The sequence below is a fragment of the Caenorhabditis elegans genome, chromosome I (genome assembly GCF_000002985.6).
Source record: "Caenorhabditis elegans chromosome I".
In the NCBI taxonomy this organism is placed as follows: domain Eukaryota; kingdom Metazoa; phylum Nematoda; class Chromadorea; order Rhabditida; family Rhabditidae; genus Caenorhabditis; species Caenorhabditis elegans.
Genome location: NC_003279.8, coordinates 11,380,226 through 11,397,010, shown reverse-complemented (window position 1 = coordinate 11,397,010; position 16,785 = coordinate 11,380,226). Strand labels below are relative to the sequence as shown.

The 16,785-nt window shown below is 35.5% G+C and overlaps 2 protein-coding genes and 8 non-coding genes across 11 annotated transcripts; 6 read left to right on the top strand and 4 right to left on the bottom strand.

The window, feature by feature from the left end:
* The first annotated feature begins 348 nt into the window (after positions 1-348).
* Positions 349-8,329, top strand: aat-9 (Amino acid transporter). 2 transcript variants are annotated; one of them, NM_001026618.5, is made up of 12 exons: positions 349-443; positions 579-757; positions 1,834-1,942; positions 2,004-2,084; positions 2,133-2,264; positions 3,136-3,289; positions 3,492-3,719; positions 4,826-4,963; positions 5,877-6,063; positions 6,823-6,922; positions 7,008-7,094; positions 7,773-8,329. In NM_001026618.5, exons 1-12 carry the CDS (start codon positions 353-355, stop codon positions 7,868-7,870), a joined length of 1,584 nt encoding a protein of 527 aa, NP_001021789.1. In that variant the 5' UTR covers positions 349-352; the 3' UTR covers positions 7,871-8,329. The 2 variants fall into 2 exon arrangements, with proteins under 2 accessions (NP_001021789.1, NP_001021788.1); NM_001026617.5 differs by having other exon boundaries at positions 351-443; positions 7,008-7,136.
* Y53H1C.4 lies at positions 4,096-4,200 on the bottom strand. Its single transcript, NR_050563.1, has one exon. It is a non-coding gene; the product is annotated as an Unclassified non-coding RNA Y53H1C.4 (non-coding RNA).
* Positions 4,109-4,276, top strand: Y53H1C.9. Its single transcript, NR_050562.1, has one exon. It is a non-coding gene; the product is annotated as an Unclassified non-coding RNA Y53H1C.9 (non-coding RNA).
* Positions 4,319-4,374, bottom strand: Y53H1C.6. Its single transcript, NR_050561.1, has one exon. It is a non-coding gene; the product is annotated as an Unclassified non-coding RNA Y53H1C.6 (non-coding RNA).
* Positions 4,465-4,609, bottom strand: Y53H1C.5. The gene has a single exon (NR_050559.1). It is a non-coding gene; the product is annotated as an Unclassified non-coding RNA Y53H1C.5 (non-coding RNA).
* On the top strand, positions 4,465-4,609 carry Y53H1C.7. Its single transcript, NR_050560.1, has one exon. It is a non-coding gene; the product is annotated as an Unclassified non-coding RNA Y53H1C.7 (non-coding RNA).
* Y53H1C.11 lies at positions 5,143-5,197 on the top strand. The gene has a single exon (NR_050558.1). It is a non-coding gene; the product is annotated as an Unclassified non-coding RNA Y53H1C.11 (non-coding RNA).
* On the top strand, positions 5,442-5,494 carry Y53H1C.10. Its single transcript, NR_050557.1, has one exon. It is a non-coding gene; the product is annotated as an Unclassified non-coding RNA Y53H1C.10 (non-coding RNA).
* Positions 8,260-16,780, bottom strand: png-1 (Peptide-N(4)-(N-acetyl-beta-glucosaminyl)asparagine amidase). Its single transcript, NM_060512.5, has 10 exons — positions 16,723-16,780; positions 16,356-16,500; positions 15,446-15,766; positions 13,862-14,084; positions 12,647-12,926; positions 10,411-10,621; positions 9,294-9,559; positions 8,676-8,795; positions 8,523-8,600; positions 8,260-8,476 (listed from the first exon to the last, which is right to left on the bottom strand). Exons 1-10 carry the CDS (start codon positions 16,771-16,773, stop codon positions 8,351-8,353), a joined length of 1,821 nt encoding a protein of 606 aa, NP_492913.1. The 5' UTR covers positions 16,774-16,780; the 3' UTR covers positions 8,260-8,350.
* Positions 15,319-15,389, top strand: F56G4.8. Its single transcript, NR_050556.1, has one exon. It is a non-coding gene; the product is annotated as an Unclassified non-coding RNA F56G4.8 (non-coding RNA).
* Positions 16,781-16,785: the final 5 nt, after the last annotated feature.

Sequence of the window (16,785 nt, the reverse complement as noted above, 5' to 3'; positions counted from 1 at the left end):
CAAAAAATCGATAAATTTCCGGGAAAATAGATAATTTCTAGTTTTGTCAGAAAACTATGATCTCCAGTGATTTTCTGAATTTTTCCGCATCAAAATCGAACTCAACGACCTTTTTTACCCCTATTTAGGCACTTTTCCGAAGATTTTTTGAAAATTGTGCATTTTGTCGTACGATCTGGTGTTTGCGTACTTTTGAGGCTACAGTAACCCAAGTTTTACAAAATTTGAAGCTAGAACCCTAACAAAAAGTGTTTTAAGGGTAAAAAACGACAGGAAACTCGAATTTTATGCTGGAATTTCCAAAAAATCGATAAATTTCCGGGAAAATCGATAATTTCTGATTTTTTCAGTGATGTCATCAATAGAAGATCTCCCAACAGTGGGAGATGTAGCCGCAACACGACATCAAATGGGATTATGGTCATGTATGAGCTATGTTATCGGTGAGAAATCGATTTTTGAAAAAAAAAATTTTTTGGGAGAAAAAAATTCTGAAAAAAAAATTTTCGAACATTTTTTTTTTTCAAAAAATTTTTTTCGTTCAAATATTCAAAATTTAAAGCATTTCCCCGTTTCAGCAAACATCATCGGCGCTGGAATTTTCATCACACCTGGAACAGTTCTCAAATTAGCCCTAACAAATGGCATGGCACTTGTCGTGTGGCTCGGCTGTGGTCTGATCTCCCTGATTGGCGGAATTTGTTATATTGAGCTAGGCACGTCGATTCGAGATCCCGGATGTGATTTTGCATATAATGTGAGCGGAGAATTTGGAAAATTCGCCCAAAAACGCGGAAAAATCGATTTTTCTTGAAATTTTCAGTTAGATAGCTTGAAAATTTGAAGATTCGCAACGTTCCGAGTCGATTGGTTTTTGTTTGACGCGAAAATATCGATTTTCCGCGAAGTTACAGTTGGTGGCCTAGGATTCTTCCAGGAAATTCCTAGGCCACCAACTTAAACCCACTCTATCTCGGCGGAAAATCGATATTTTTGAAATCTAAATAATTTTCCTATCTCAGCTAACCAAGAGCTTCAAAATGGTACCAAAATCGTCTGGGTTACGGTAGTTTTTTGCAGTTTTCGCGGCGGGACCCAAATATTTTTCGAAATTTTGAAAATCGTCGGAACCTAGGAATTATGGGTGTTAAATGAAAGGTCTCAACGAGCTTAATATGATTATGATAATTTCATGGCCTAGTTGAAACCCGGTTGAAACCCGAGTTGAAACCCGGTGGCCTAGAAACCCAAAAAGTTCGGCCACCAACTTTAAATCGCTGTAACTCTGCGGAAAATCGATATTTATGAAATTTTCTTGTCTAAAGCTGTAGAACAAGTATTTTAAAACCTGATAAATACTTTGGTGGCCTAATTTTCAAACCGGTGGCCTAGAAAATCATAAACTTCGGCCACCAAATTCAAATCTCTGTAACTCAGTGGAAAATTGATATTTTTTGAATTTTCTTGTATGAAGCTTCAGAGCAAATATTTTAAAACCTGATAAATACTTTGGTGGCCTAGTTTTTTACCCGGTGGCCTAGAAACCCAAAAAGTTCGGCCACCAACTTTAAATCGCTGTAACTCTGCGGAATATCGATATTTTTTCGAATTTTCTTTACTTGTATAAAACTATTTTAATCACGAAAACACTATTTTCATGGACATCGCCGAGTATTTGAGCCGGTGGCCTAGAAACCCAAAAAGTTCGGCCACCAACATTAAATCACTGTAACTTGGCGGAAAATCGATATTTTTTTCAATTTTTTAAAAGCTTCAAATACTTCATGGCCTAGAAAACTCAAAACTTCGGCCACCAATCTAAAAATCTTGCAGGTTTACGTCGGCTGGGAAGGAATCGCGTTCTCGTTCATGTGGGTCGGCGTCATCATGTCATTTCCAGCGTCGGCGGCAGTTCAAGCTCAAACTTTTGGACAATATATTGGTAAAAATTGGAATTTTTAGCCCGAAAACTCTTTAAAAATTCAAAATTTCCCCGTTTTCAGTAGCCGGATTGTCCCCCATCTGGCACCTCGGTTCTCCATATGACGTCATTCTTGAAAGAGGACTCGGATTTGCACTTATTAGTATGATTTTTTGCAAAAAATCGATGAAAAAATCAATAAATTTTCCAGTTATTCTCACCGTTCTCAACCTCTATGCAATTGACAAGTACGCGTCGAAATTTCAAATTTTTGTCACAATTGCGAAGCTATTGTCACTTGCTATTATTATTGTCACCGGATTTTGGTATTTAATAGTGAAGGGTAGGTTTTGGTGTATTGATTGGTTTTTGTTTGACGCAAAAATATCGATTTTTGACCGAGTTACGACGGTGGCCGAACTTTTCATAATGGTCGCCTAGAAAACCAACTTTTTGAAGATTTTCGAGATTTTTTTGTTTCGAATAAAAACTGGGAAAAATCTCTATCGATTGGTTTTTAGATGGAGTGAAAATATTGATTTTTGGCCGAGTTACGACGGTGGCCGAACTTTTCACTTGGTAGCCTAGAAAACCAATTTTTTGAAATTTTTGCTTTAAAGAAAAATAAGAAAATTTCCCTATCGATTGGTTTTTAGTTCACGTGGAAATATTGATTTTCCGCCGAGTTACGGTGGTTTTAAGTTGGTGGCCTAGAAAATTCCTAGGCCACAAACTTCAAATGGCCATAACTTTGCAGAAAATTGAGTTTATTCGATTTTTTTTCTAAATTCAAGTTATAGCAAACTTTATGCTATTGTTTCGTTGAAAAAATTAAAAATTTCAAGTTTTTCCTAGGATTACTGTAGTTTTTGTGGCGAGACCCAGAAAATTCCCGAAATTTTCAAAATCGTCCAAACCTAGGCATGATGGGTGTTAAATGAAAGGTCTCGGCGAGCTGAATACGAATATAATATTTTCATGGCCTAGATATTGACCCGGTGGCCTAGAAAATTAAAAAAGTTCGGCCACCAACTTGAATCCACTGTAACTTGGCGGAAAATCGATTTTTTTAGAGCCTAAAAAAAATGGCATCAAGATGTTGGCCTAGTTTTCAACTCGGTGGCCTAGAAAATTGAAAAAGTTCGGCCACCACTCGAAAATGCTCAATTTTCACCGTTTTTTTTTCAATTTTTCTAATTTTTTTGTATTTTCAGGAGAAACCGAGCATTTTAAAGACGCATTCACACCTCTTCCCAACGAAAAATATGATATTGGACAAATTTCCTTGGCATTTTACGGAGCACTCTGGAGTTTTGCCGGATGGGATATTCTCAACTATGGAACACCGGAAATTAAGAATCCGAGAAGGTGAAAAGAGCGAAAAATCGATATTTAGCGGAAAAATTCAAAATTAGGAGAAAAAAAAAATTTCCAAAAATTTTCAAAAAAACAATTTTTTTTCAATTTTTTTTTGCTTTTTAAAAACATTTTTTAGCTCTTAGTACCAAAATTTTCAACAAAAAACACAATTTTTCACCGGAAAACTCGCTAAAACTACCTAAAATTCCAGAACGATGCCAATCGCCCTGCTCGGCGGTATTTCGGCGGTCACTCTCGTGTATATGGCGATGAATGTCTCCTATATGACCGTCTTGGATACTGAAACACTCAAAAATAGCTCAGCTGTGGCCGCCGATTTCGCCCGGATCACGCTCGGCGACTTTTCCTACGCAATTCCGTTTATGATTTCGATTTTGCTCATTGGAACTCTTAATAGCAATATTTTTTGCGGTTCTAGGTACTTGGAATTCAAAATTCGGAAAATTTGACGTCAAAATTATGGCCTAACTTTTTACGTGGTGACCTAGAAATTTTTTTCTAGGCCACAAGGAAACTCATTTCTTTTTGGTACGCCCAAAAATTCACATTTTCCGTAAAGATATGAGCGGCTTAAGTTGATGGCCTAGGAAATTTCTAGGCCACCAACCGAAAATCATCAATACTGTAGATCTAGGTACTTGGAAACGAAAAATTCGGAAAATTTGGCTTTAGAATTGAGAAGTTCGAGAAAATTTGACTGAAAAACTCTGAAATTGAGTTGGTGGCCGACTTTTTGCACTGGTGGCCTAGAAATCTGAATTTTAGATTTTTATGAAAAATTCTCTAGTAATTAGCTTTTAGTTGGCGCCAAAATATCGATTTCCCATCAAGTTATACCATTTTTCAGTTGGTGGCCTAGGTTTTAGCCTGATGGCCTAGAATTCCTAGAGTTCGGCCACTGTTTTCCCACGTGATAGTCCTTGAAATTCTCTATCGAATATCTTTTACAGCAAGCGAAAATATTGATTTTCCGTTGAGTTAGAGTCGTTTTGAGTTTGTGGCCTAGGATTTCCTAGGGGGTTTCTAGGCCACCAACTTAAAACTGGTGTAACTTGGCTTAAAATCGATATTTTCGAAATCTAAAATATTCTCTGAACTCAGCTCAACTAGGGCTTCCAACTGGCACCAATTATGCCAGGATTACTGTAGATTTTCAGTTTTCTCGGCGAGACCCAAAATTTTTATCTAAAAATTCGAATTTTTTGGAACCTAGACATGATGGGTGTCAAATGAAAGCTCTCGGTGAGCTCATCATGCCGAATTTGATCATTTCAGGGACTAGTTTTCGAATTGGTGGCCTAGAAATCTGTAAAACTAGGCCACCAACTTGAAATTTCTTCAATTCAACGAAAAAGCGAAAAATCAATATTTTTCAATTTAAAAAAAACGCTTCTGAGCATCTGAGAGCCTAGAAAATTTGGGAAAATCAATAAAAATATCGATTGGCCTAGTTTTCGAACAGGTGGCCTAGAAAATGCAAAAGTTCGGCCACCAACTTCAAATTTCCCCCCATTTTTCTTCCAGATTTACACACGCAGCAGCCCGTGAAGGACATTTGCCCACATTTCTCTCGTGTATTAATGCAGAATCGAATAGTCCACGTGCCGCACTACTTTTCCAACTGATTTGCACAATCGCCGTCACTTTTGTCGATACTGAGAGGTGAGATTTTCAAAAACTATTGCAAATTGGAAAAAAAACCGAAGGAAAAGCTTTAAAAATCGCGATTTTAGGCCATTTTCAAGCTCGTGGCCTAACTTTTCACTTGGTGGCCTAGAAAATTATGTTAGGCCATGTGTCGGGAGATTATGAAGAGAGATATCAAATACTTTTTGAATGACTCAAAAATATTGATTTTGAGCCAAGTTATGGCCGTTTGAAGTTGGTGGCCTAGGATTTGCCTGGAGATTTCTAGGCCATCAACTTCAAACGGCCATAACTTGGCTCAAAATTGATATTTTTGAAATCTAAAACATTCATTAAATTTAGCAGGCACCGAGTTTTCAACGTGACCAGAAATTTGAAAATTTCCTGAAATTTTGGGTCCCGCCACGAAAACTCGCGGAGCTACAGTACTCCTGGCGAAATAGGTGTTGAATGAAAGCGCTGAGTCTGCTGAATTCAAATTTTGTTTTAGATTTCAAAAATATTGAATTTGGGCCAAGTTATGGCCGTTTTAAGTTGGTGGCCTAGGATTTTCGGAGGGGGTTTCTAGGCCACCGACATAACTTTGCTCAAAATTGATATTTTCGAGAAATAAAAAAAGGTTTTAACATAAAATCTTGTGATCTACCGGAAAGTGCATAGATGGCCGAACTTTTAGATTTCTAGGCCACCAACTGAAAAATTTCGGCCACCAAACTGAAACTCAGCGGAAAATCGACATTTTTGAGCGAAATAAAAAGTATTTAGTGTAAAATCTTGTGTTCCACCGAAAATTTGCCAATTCATGGCCTAACTTTGACTTCTAGGCCACCAGGTGAAAAGTTCGGCCACCAATTTGAAACTCGCCGGAAAATCAACATTTTTCAGCCAAATAAATGCTATTTTAAGTGAATTTCTCTCCAATTTCCAGCCTAATCACCTACGTAACATTTGTAATGTTCGGCCAACGCGTGTTCACAATGGCGGCACTATTGTGGATCAGATATCGAAATATTCCCGTACATCCCGACGCAATCCGGGTTCCACTCATCTTTTCGATTCTTTTTTTCATGATTACCATCGCTCTTGTCGTCACCCCGTTTATCGAGGATTTTACGGTGGGTTTTTCGACCAAAATCCAAAAAATTGGATTTCTAGGCCACAAAGTTGAAAATTCGGCCATCGATAATGTCAGATTCGGAATCGGTTTGCCGAGAGCTTTCATTTGATATCATGACTAGGTTCTGATTAGTTTGAAGTTTTTGGGAAATTTCTGGGTCCCGCCACGAAAATCTGAAAAACTACAGTAATCCAGAAATTTTGAAAGTCATTTTGAAGATCTAGTTGAGATCAATTCAGATTATTGATTAGATTTCAAAAATATTGATTTTCCATCGAGTTATGGTAGTTTTAAGTTGGTGGCCTAGGATTTTCCTATGCCACCAACTAAAAAACGCTATAGCTCAGCGGAAAATTGACATTTTTGAATTCTGAAAAGTGCACTGGCCTCAGCGCGAACAGAGCTTCCAGTAGATTTGACATGTGGCCTAGTTTTGGATTTCTAGGCCACCAAGTGAAACAGTTAGACCACCACCAGGCCTAATTATGAAATTCGCCATAATTTGGCCGAAAATCAATACTTTTTGAAACTGAAACTTGTTTTGAGCAATCTGATACCGTTTTTTCATGAAATTTCATAGTTTTCGTGGCGAGACCCAGAAAATTCTCGAAATTTCAAATTAATCAGAACCCTGGCATGTTGGGTGTCAAATGAAAGCCCTTGACGAGCTGATTCCGAATCTTACAATTTTAGTAGCCGAATTTTGGTTTTCTAGGCCACCATCAGGCACGAAAGTTAGGCCATCACTGTTTTTCAGACCACAATCGTCGGCGTCGGACTGGTTTTGATGGGTTTCCTGTTGTATATGATTTTTATGAAACCGAAGCAGCTTCCCGGATTTCTTTACAGATTTAATGGTGAATTTTTTGAGAAATTTTGAATTTTTTTAGTTTTTCAGACTTTTTTCACCCAAGAATCCTAACTTTTCCCCCATTTTTCCAGACGGTATAACACGTGTCACGTGTAAAATCCTATTCACAACGCCCGACTTGAAGCACGCATCGGAAATTGAAACGCTGAAATCCGACGGTGAGCTTAACCGTGGAGAGACTCTTTCATCACGATTTCATAGTGAGTTTTAGCGGTTTTTAGGCTGAAAAATGGTCCGAAATTCGCTTTTTCTACGTGAAAATTGAGTGAAAACGAGGTTTTTTAGGCCCGGCGGACTAGAAAATGCAACAACTTGCAAAACTTCGGCCACCAATTTATTTTTGAAAAAATCGATTTTGGGCGTGGATACTGGCGGTGGCCTAATTTTTTTTGAGTTCAGAGCCGTGGCCTAACTTTTTCACAAAATAAATTTCTAGTCCGTCACTGAAAATGGTGATTTGCTGGCCGTGGCCTAACTTTTATTTATTGAAATTTCTAGGCCACAGCTTAAATTTTTAAATTTTCAGGACCGTGGCCTAACTTTTCCTGGACGAAATTTCTAGGCCACTACTGAAAACGGTCCCGAGTCTTTTCGTGGCCGTGGCCTAACTTTAATTTATTGAAATTTCTAGTCCGCTAACTTTTCCTGGAAGAAATTTCTAGTCCGCCTCTTTTGTTGAAATTTCACTTTTTTACTTTTAAAAATTACAATTTCTAGGCCATCACTTGAAATTCCATGGCCTAACTTTTTCTTAGTGAAATTTCTAGTCCGCGGCGGCTTCACTAGACCCCTTCAAACTGCCTGAAAACCCCTAAAAACCCTCAACAATTTTCCAGATGAATCTGTCGTTTCAAACGACGAACGTACAACACTCTCGACATCACAAATCGACACTGCCGCCGCCGGCACCGCCGAGCCAATGACTCGTCTGTAATTTTATTGATTTTCCATGATTTTTTTTTCTCACCTCACCCCACTCGTGTTTACCGTAATTTTATTGATTTTTTCTTCACCCCACCTAATTCACCAGCTTTACCAATTTTCCTCGTTTCTGTTAATTTCCCAGAAAATCGATGATTTCTGGGAAAATCGATAATTTACCGGAAAATCGATATTTTCATCAAAAATTCGATAATTCCAAAAAATTCGATAATTTATCGGAAAAATCGATAAATTATCGATTTTTCATCCCAAAACCATTCCCCTCATCATCATGATTTGTTCAGTTCTTTCCATAATATCTCTCTCTCTCACACAACACATTTCAAGCACAAAAAATGCACATTTTGTTGAATTTTTTTTACATTGTTTTTTCATTTTCCTCCAAGTAAACCCATTTTATTTTAAAATTTACATTTAAAAATCATCACAATAAAAATAATTTAAAACGAAAAAAAGCATTAATTTAATTTTCTTAATTTTTCATCCAAATTTTGACCGAAAAGCTTTCAGTTCTTGCTCCTCCGCCACGCTTAAGCTCGGTTCTGAAAATTTGAGCCTGCTGGAAGCCGATTGCGCCCTCACCGCCGGATAGTGTTGCCTGGAAAAATTATCGATTTTTTAGATTTTCTGAAAAAAAAACCTACAGTAATCTTCAGAATTTCAGCATTTTTCGGGTCTTCAATTGTTAGCGCTGAGCAATCGATGGGGAGTCTCATACAACTCTGAAAATTGGGAAAAAATCGATAATTTTCGAAAAAATCGATAAATTTAAAAAAAAACGATAATTTTAGGCTTACATCTCCCAGACAGGCAATCGCCATCGCTTTTCCTTTTTCGAATTTTTGAATTCCCGCCATACGAATTTCAATTTTTTCAATCGATTTTTTGAGCGATTTGAGATCAAAATGCCAGGAGATCTGAAAAAATCGCAAAAATTTAGAGAAAAATCGATTTTTCGCCAATTTCCAGTTGGTGGCCTAGTTTTTCAAGTTTCTAGGCCACCAAGTTGAAAACTAGGCCATCAAAGTGTCAATATCGTATTCAGCTCGCCGAAACCTTTCATTTGACACCCATCATGACTGGGTTCTGGGAATTTTGAAAATTTCCAAAATTTTCTGGGTCTCGCCGCGAAAACTATTGGAATTTGATGAAAATCAGTATTATTTTTATTTTCTGAATTCAAAGTTTCTTTTAGACTTTGAAAAAATCGATTTTCAGCCAAGCTATGACGATTTTAAGTTGGTGGCCTTGAAACTTTTTTTGGATTCCTAGGCCACCTACTTAAAAACGCCGTAACTCGGCGGAAAATCGATATTTTCACGTCAAACAAAAACTAATCGAATGGAAATTTCAAGCTCTTCATTTTTTATCTGGTGGCCTAATTTCTTGCAAATCCTAGGCCACCAATTCCTTACATTTCCCGGCGCGTCTCCTCGTTTCCTACACAAATATGTCATATTCCAGTCGGTTTCCTCGACTCTCTGCACATTTTCCAGCTCAAAAGCTTGAGCTGAAAATCCAATTTCAGGCGGTTGAGAGTATGTGTCAGTGATGACGTCATAATTGAATTCCAAGTAGTTCTGGGCGGGGCCGGTGGGCGGGGCCAGTTTTATGGGCTCCGCGAGCAACTTTGGGCCGGATTCCCCAAGCTCACCACGTTCACGACGCCACTCTTCGGATCCTGAAAAATATGAATTTTGAAAAAAAAAAGGAGATAAAGTTGGTGGCCTAGTTTTTTATAATTCTAGGCCACCAAATACGATTTTTTATCGATTTCTGAGAAACTTTTGCTGAAAATATTGATTTTTCGCATTGAAATTAGTCAAAAACCTATCTAAACTGAGAAAATCTCAAAATTTCACCGAAAAAAAAAGATTTTTCAGTGGTGGCCTAGTTTTCCAAATCTCTAGGCCACTAGATACTCAAAACTAAAAATCTGAAAAATCGAGTCCCGCCACGAATCCTCTAGTCATTACTGAGTTGAAAAGTGCTTTCAGAACTGAAAAATATCGATTTTTCGCCGAGTTACAGCGATTTCAAGTTGGTGGCCTAGTTTTTCCAATTTTCTAGGCCACCAATTTGAAAACTTGGCAATCAAAGTCTCAAAGGCGTGATCAGCACGCCAAGAGCTTTCATTTGACACCCATCATGCCTAGGTTCTGACAATTTTGAAAATTCACGAAAAATGTTGGGTCTCGCCACGAAAATTTGGAAAATCTACAGTAACCCAGACAAAATGGGTACTGTTTTGAAGATCTCATTGAGCTCAGTTCAGATTATTGACTAGATTTCAAAAATATTGATTTTCCGCCAAGTTTCAGCGATTTTAAGTTGGTGGCCTAGAAAAACCTCGGCCACCAACTTAAAATCGCTGTAACTCGGCGGAAAATCAACATTTTTGAATGCAGCAAAAACCAATTAATAGGTAATTTCGAGGTCTACTATACAGGTGGTCTAGAATCAGAATTTATGGGCCACCGGCTCAAAATTCTCTGTTTTTGCTCATTTTTCGTGCAATTTTCGAGCGCCAACCTGTAATTCTTCCACCCAAATCATCGCCAATCTTCTCCCAGCCGATTTTGTGATTTTTCGCCTCCTGAGCCATCATTTCCATGAGCTCACAGACCCGGCGGACGGCTAATTCTCGTTTTCTCGGCTCCGTTTGACCTTCCGCTTGGCGGGAATTTAATTTTGAGAGGAAATTCTCAAAAACCGGCTGTCGGACTTCATTTCGTTGAGTTACCTGGAAAAAATCGATATTTTTTTCAAAAAATCAATAATTTCCTCAAAAAATCAATAGCTTCATCAAAAAATCGATAATTTCATCAAAAAATCAATAATTTCACCAAAAAATCAATAATTTCCTCAAAAAATCAATAACTTCATAAAAAAATCGATAATTTCATCAAAAAATCAATAATTTCACCAAAAAATCAATAATTTCCTCAAAAAATCAATAACTTCCTCAAAAAATCAATAACTTCATCAAAAAATCTATAATTTCATCAAAAAATCAATAATTTCACCAAAAAATCAATAATTTCACCAAAAAATCAATAATTTCCTCAAAAAATCAATAATTTCCTCAAAAAATCAATAATTTCACCAAAAAATCAATAATTTCCTCAAAAAATCAATAATTTCCTCAAAAAATCAATAACTTCATCAAAAAATCAATAACTTCATCAAAAAACCGATAATTTCATCGAAAAATCAATAATTTCCTCAAAAAATCAATAATTTCATCGAAAAATCAATTATTTCAACAAAAATCGATAACTTCATCAAAAAATCAATAATTTCCACAAAAAATCTATAATTTCATCAAAAAATCAATAATTTCACCAAAAAATCAATAATTTCACCAAAAAATCAATAATTTCCTCAAAAAATCAATAATTTCACCAAAAAATCAATAATTTCCTCAAAAAATCAATAATTTCCTCAAAAAATCAATAACTTCATCAAAAAATCAATAATTTCCTCAAAAAATCAATAATTTCCTCAAAAAATCAATAATTTCCTCAAAAAATCAATAACTTCATCAAAAAATCAATAATTTCATCAAAAAATCAATAATTTCCTCAAAAAATCAATAGCTTCATCAAAAAATCGATAATTTCATCAAAAAATCAATAATTTCCTCAAAAAATCAATAATTTCCTCAAAAAATCAATAATTGCCTCAAAAAATCAATAATTTCCTCAAAAAATCAATAATTTCCTCAAAAAATCAATAATTTCACCAAAAAATCAATAACTTCCTCAAAAAATCAATAATTTCACCAAAAAATCAATAATTTCCTCAAAAAATCAATAACTTCATCAAAAAATCGATAATTTCATCAAAAAATCGATAATTTCATCAAAAAATCAATAATTTCACCAAAAAATCAATAATTTCCTCAAAAAATCAATAATTTCACCAAAAAATCAATAACTTCCTCAAAAAATCAATAATTTCACCAAAAAATCAATAATTTCCTCAAAAAATCAATAATTTCACCAAAAAATCAATAATTTCCTCAAAAAATCAATAACTTCATCAAAAAATCGATAATTTCATCAAAAAATCAATAATTTCACCAAAAAATCAATAATTTCCTCAAAAAATCGATAATTTCATCAAAAAATCAATAATTTCACCAAAAAATCAATAATTTCACCAAAAAATCGATAATTTCCTCAAAAAATCAATAATTTCCTCAAAAAATCGATAATTTCCTCAAAAAATCAATAATTTCCTCAAAAAATCAATAATTTCCTCAAAAAATCAATAACTTCATCAAAAAATCGATAATTTCATCGAAAAGTCTATAATTTCATCGAAAAGTCTATAATTTCATCGAAAAATCGATAATTTCATCGAAAAGTCTATAATTTCATCGAAAAATCAATAACTTCATCGAAAAATCAATAATTTCATCGAAAAATCAATAATTTCATCGAAAAATCAATAATTTCATCGAAAAATCAATAATTTCATCGAAAAATCAATAATTTTCTCAAAAAATCAATAATTTTCTCAAAAAATCAATAATTTTCTCAAAAAATCAATAATTTTCTCAAAAAATCAATAATTTTCTCAAAAAATCAATAATTTTCTCAAAAAATCAATAATTTTCTCAAAAAATCAATAATTTTCTCAAAAAATCAATAATTTTCTCAAAAAATCAATAATTTTCTCAAAAAATCAATAATTTTCTCAAAAAATCAATAATTTTCTCAAAAAATCAATAATTTTCTCAAAAAATCAATAATTTCTGTACCAATTTTTTGGAATCCCAAATATATCTCCAAGTGACGTCAACCACATGATCACTACCGTATCCAATACAGTAACCCAGTGTCTTTCCCCATCCACGGGTATACAGTAACGGTCGATCCATAGTATTTTCACAAGGATCCACGTGGCACCAACGTTGCTCGGCGAGCAAATAGACCTCATTCCATACGTGATCAGTTGTATCGTAGATGAAGCGAGATTCCAGATTAAGAGCGGCAAGCAGAAGCCCGAAACAATTGGCCCATTCACCGCAGCGGCCCGTTCTGCAAAAAAAATCGATAATTTTTATTGATTTTTTTGTTGTGGAAAATTCGGTAAAATTATCGACTTTTTGATGAAATTATTGATTTTTTGTTGAAATTATTGATTTTTCGATGAAAATATTGATTTTTTGTTGAAATTATCGACTTTTTGATGAAATTATTGATTTTTTGATGAAATTATTGATTTTTTGATGAAATTATCGATTTTTTGATGAAGTTATCGATTTTTTGTGGAAATTATTGATTTTTGTTAAAATAATTGATTTTTCGATGAAATTATTGATTTTTCGATGAAATTATTGATTTTTCGATGAAATTATTGATTTTTCGATGAAATTATTGATTTTTCGATGAAATTATTGATTTTTCGATGAAATTATAGATTTTTTGAAGAAATTATAGATTTTTTGAAGAAATTGTCGATTTCTGGACGAAAAAAACCGAAATTTTAAATTTTTGACAAAAATTATCCGGGGGCCTAGTTTTCCAGATTTTCTAGGCCACCAATCTAGTACCCCGAAAATTTCAAATTCGTAATCAGCCCGTCGAGAGCTTTTATTTAACACCCATCATGACTAGTTTTTTTGAAAATTCGCAAAAAATTTTGGGTCTCGCCACGAAAAATTGGAAACCTACAGTAAACCAGGCAAAATTGGTACCGTTTTGAAGATCTAGTTAAGCTCAGTTCAGATTATTGATTAGATTTCAAAAATATCGATTTTTCGCCGAGTTATGGCTGGTTAAAGTTGATGGCCTAGAAACCCGTGAGGAAAATCCCAGGCCACCAACAAAAAATGGCCATAACTCGGCGGAAAATCAATATTTTTGGGATTTTCAAAATCCAATCGATAGGGAATTTCATGGGCTATCCTATGGATCGCCTAACTTTCGCAAATTTGCAATTTTTTTAGGCCACATTTTTCTAGGCTTCACACCTCGTCTGCAACAATTTCGCCGGATTATTATATCTCGGGAATCGCATTTCCGTATTACATCCATCACAAATGTAAACTTCAACACGTGAGGCTCCGCCCTCTTTTTGCTCTTCCCGAGTTGGAGTCCCTTGGAGCCCGTCGGTTGAGCATTTTAGGGTGCATTTGGGACATGTTGGACGGTCGAACCAAGTGAAAAATTGAGTTTTAAACCAGTGGAGAAGGTCTGAAAAATTGAAAAATTAGTTAAAACCCGCGCGAAAATTGAGTTTTTAAAGTCATGGCCTAACTTTTCAATTGGTGGCCTAGAAATCCAAAACTAGGCTATAAAGTGAATATATCAAATTATAGGCTTACTAGGCTTTCGCTGACATCAGATCATTTTTCAGAATTGAAAAATGTGAATTTTCCGCCGAGTTACGGCGATTTTAAGTTGGTGGCCGAGGATTTTCCTAGGCCACTAGTTTAAAAACATGTTAAATTGTCTTAAAATTTTTATTTTTGTATGGCGCAGAATTAGATTTGACATAAAGTATTGGAATTTACTGTAAAATAAGCGAAAATTTACGTCTTAAACTGATGGCCTAACTTTTTATTTGGTGGCCTAGAAATCCAAAACTAGGCCACGCACTCAATATATCAAATTATCGGCTTTTGTTGATATCAAATAACTTTTCAGAATTCAAAAATTCCAATTTTCAGCCGAGTTACTGTAAATTTAAGTTGGTGGCCTAGGAAACTCCTCGGCCACCAACTTAAAATCAACGTAACTTGATGGAAAATCGATATTTTCAAATGAAACATAATCCAAATGATGGGTGTTATCGAAGTTCGATGAAAATTTGGCGAAAAATCGACTTTTTATATTCGTGGCCTAACTTTTTCCGGCGGTGGCCTAGAAATCTAAACCGAGGAAACACTGAATGTATCAAATTTGTATGTTTGATTGACTCGTGCTGATGTCAAATCACTTTTCAGAATTGAAAAAAGTGAATTTTCCGCCAAGTTACGGTGAATTAAGGTTGGTGGCCTAGGAGTTTCCTAGGCCACCAACCAAAAAACGCTGTAACTCGGTGGAAAATCGATATTCTTAAATGAAATAAAATCAAACTGGTACAGGAAGTACAGGAATTCCGCAAAAAATCGACTTTTCAATGTTATGGCCTAACTTTTTCTGGCGGTGGCCTAGAAACCCAAACCTAGGCCATGTACTGAAAGTATTAATTTTATCTTTCCTTTCTTCTTTTTCAACTCGTGCTGATATCACAAAATTATTCAGAATTCAAAAATTCCAATTTTTCGCCGAGTCACGGTGAATTGAAGTTGGTGGCCTAGGAAAATCCTCGGCCACGAACTTAAAAACGCTGTAACTTCGCGGAAAATTGATATTTTCAAATGGACTAAAAACCAAAAGCCATCCGATAGGAAATTTCGAAGTCTATCTGAAGTTTGAGGTAGTGTGGCCTAGGTTTGGATTTCTAGGCCACAAACTAAAAATCGGCTATAACTCGGCTGAAAATCAACATTTTCGCGATCCGAAAAAACCAATCGATAGGGAATTCGATTTTCTCGATTTTCTTCTTGCACCTTTCAAAATCGCCTTCTCATCCCTCGGCCCCTCGGTCATGGCTCTTCCCACCAGCTCCTCAGGCATAACACTTCTCGCCAGAGCCTTGAACACCTCATCCTGATAGCTTCTCGGTACGTTCGAACATTTGACAAATTGCTCCAAAAATCGCTTTTCCGAGTCAGAAGCCGCGTTGGGATTTGCCGGAGTTGGCGAATAGTGTTGCCGAATTTTTTCGGCAATTGCCTGCTGATTGGCTCCGCGGACCATGTCGACTTGCTGGCGATTTTTCAAAAAAATGAATGTCGGCATTGCGGAGATGTTGTACCGCTGGACAATGTCTGAAAAAACGCAAAAATCGATTGGTGGCCTAGTTTTTCAGTTGGTGGCCTAGAAAAAACTAGGCCACCGATTTATCAGACTAAAGAGTTGAGTTTTTAATTTCCTATCGATTACTTTTTGTTGCATTCAAAAATATTGATTTTCCGGCGATTTATGGCGGTTTTAAGTTGGTGGCCTAGAAACCTTCTAGGATTTTTCTAGGCCACCAATATAAAATAGCTGTAACTTGACGAAAAATCAATATTTTTGAATTTTCAAAGAAAAGTATTCGAGCATTAGCAAATTTTTTAAAGCTTTTAGAAAACATACAAAAACGCCTTCAAAAAAATTTTCGTGGTGGGACCCAGAAATTTTTCCGAATTTTTTTTAATTTCAAAATCGTCCAAACCTAGGCATGATGGGTGTCAACTGAAAGGTCTCGGCGAGCTGAACACGAACATTATAAATTTAGGGCCTAGTTTTCAACTTGGCGGCCTAGAAATTGGAAAAACGAGGCCACCACCAACTTAAAATCGTCGTAACTCGCGGCGGAAAATCGACATTTTTGAATCCGAAAAAACAAGATTTCGTGGCGGGACCCATTTTTACCTCTTGCCACGTCACAATTGACCTTTAAAAACGTGGCATTTCCGTATTCCGCGGAAAATTGCTCGAAAATCGGAGAAATCATACGGCACGGGCCACACCAATTAGCGAAAAAATCGATAATTATGAGACGATTCGCATCGGAACGCTGGAAATTGGAAATTAAAAAAATTAAAAATTAAAAATTTTTTTGCAGAATTTTATTGATTTTTTTTCAGAATTTTTTCGATTTTTTTTCAGAAATTTATCGATATTTTTTCAAAACTTTATTGATTTTTTTACAGAATTTTCATCGATTTTTTTCTAAAATTTTATTGACTTTTTAAAATAAAATTTTATTGATTTTTTCAAAGAAAAATGTCCTGCTCACCTCCAAAATATTATTGAGCTCTGGCAGTGAGCCAACTTCCGTTACCGGCATTTTTCGACTGAA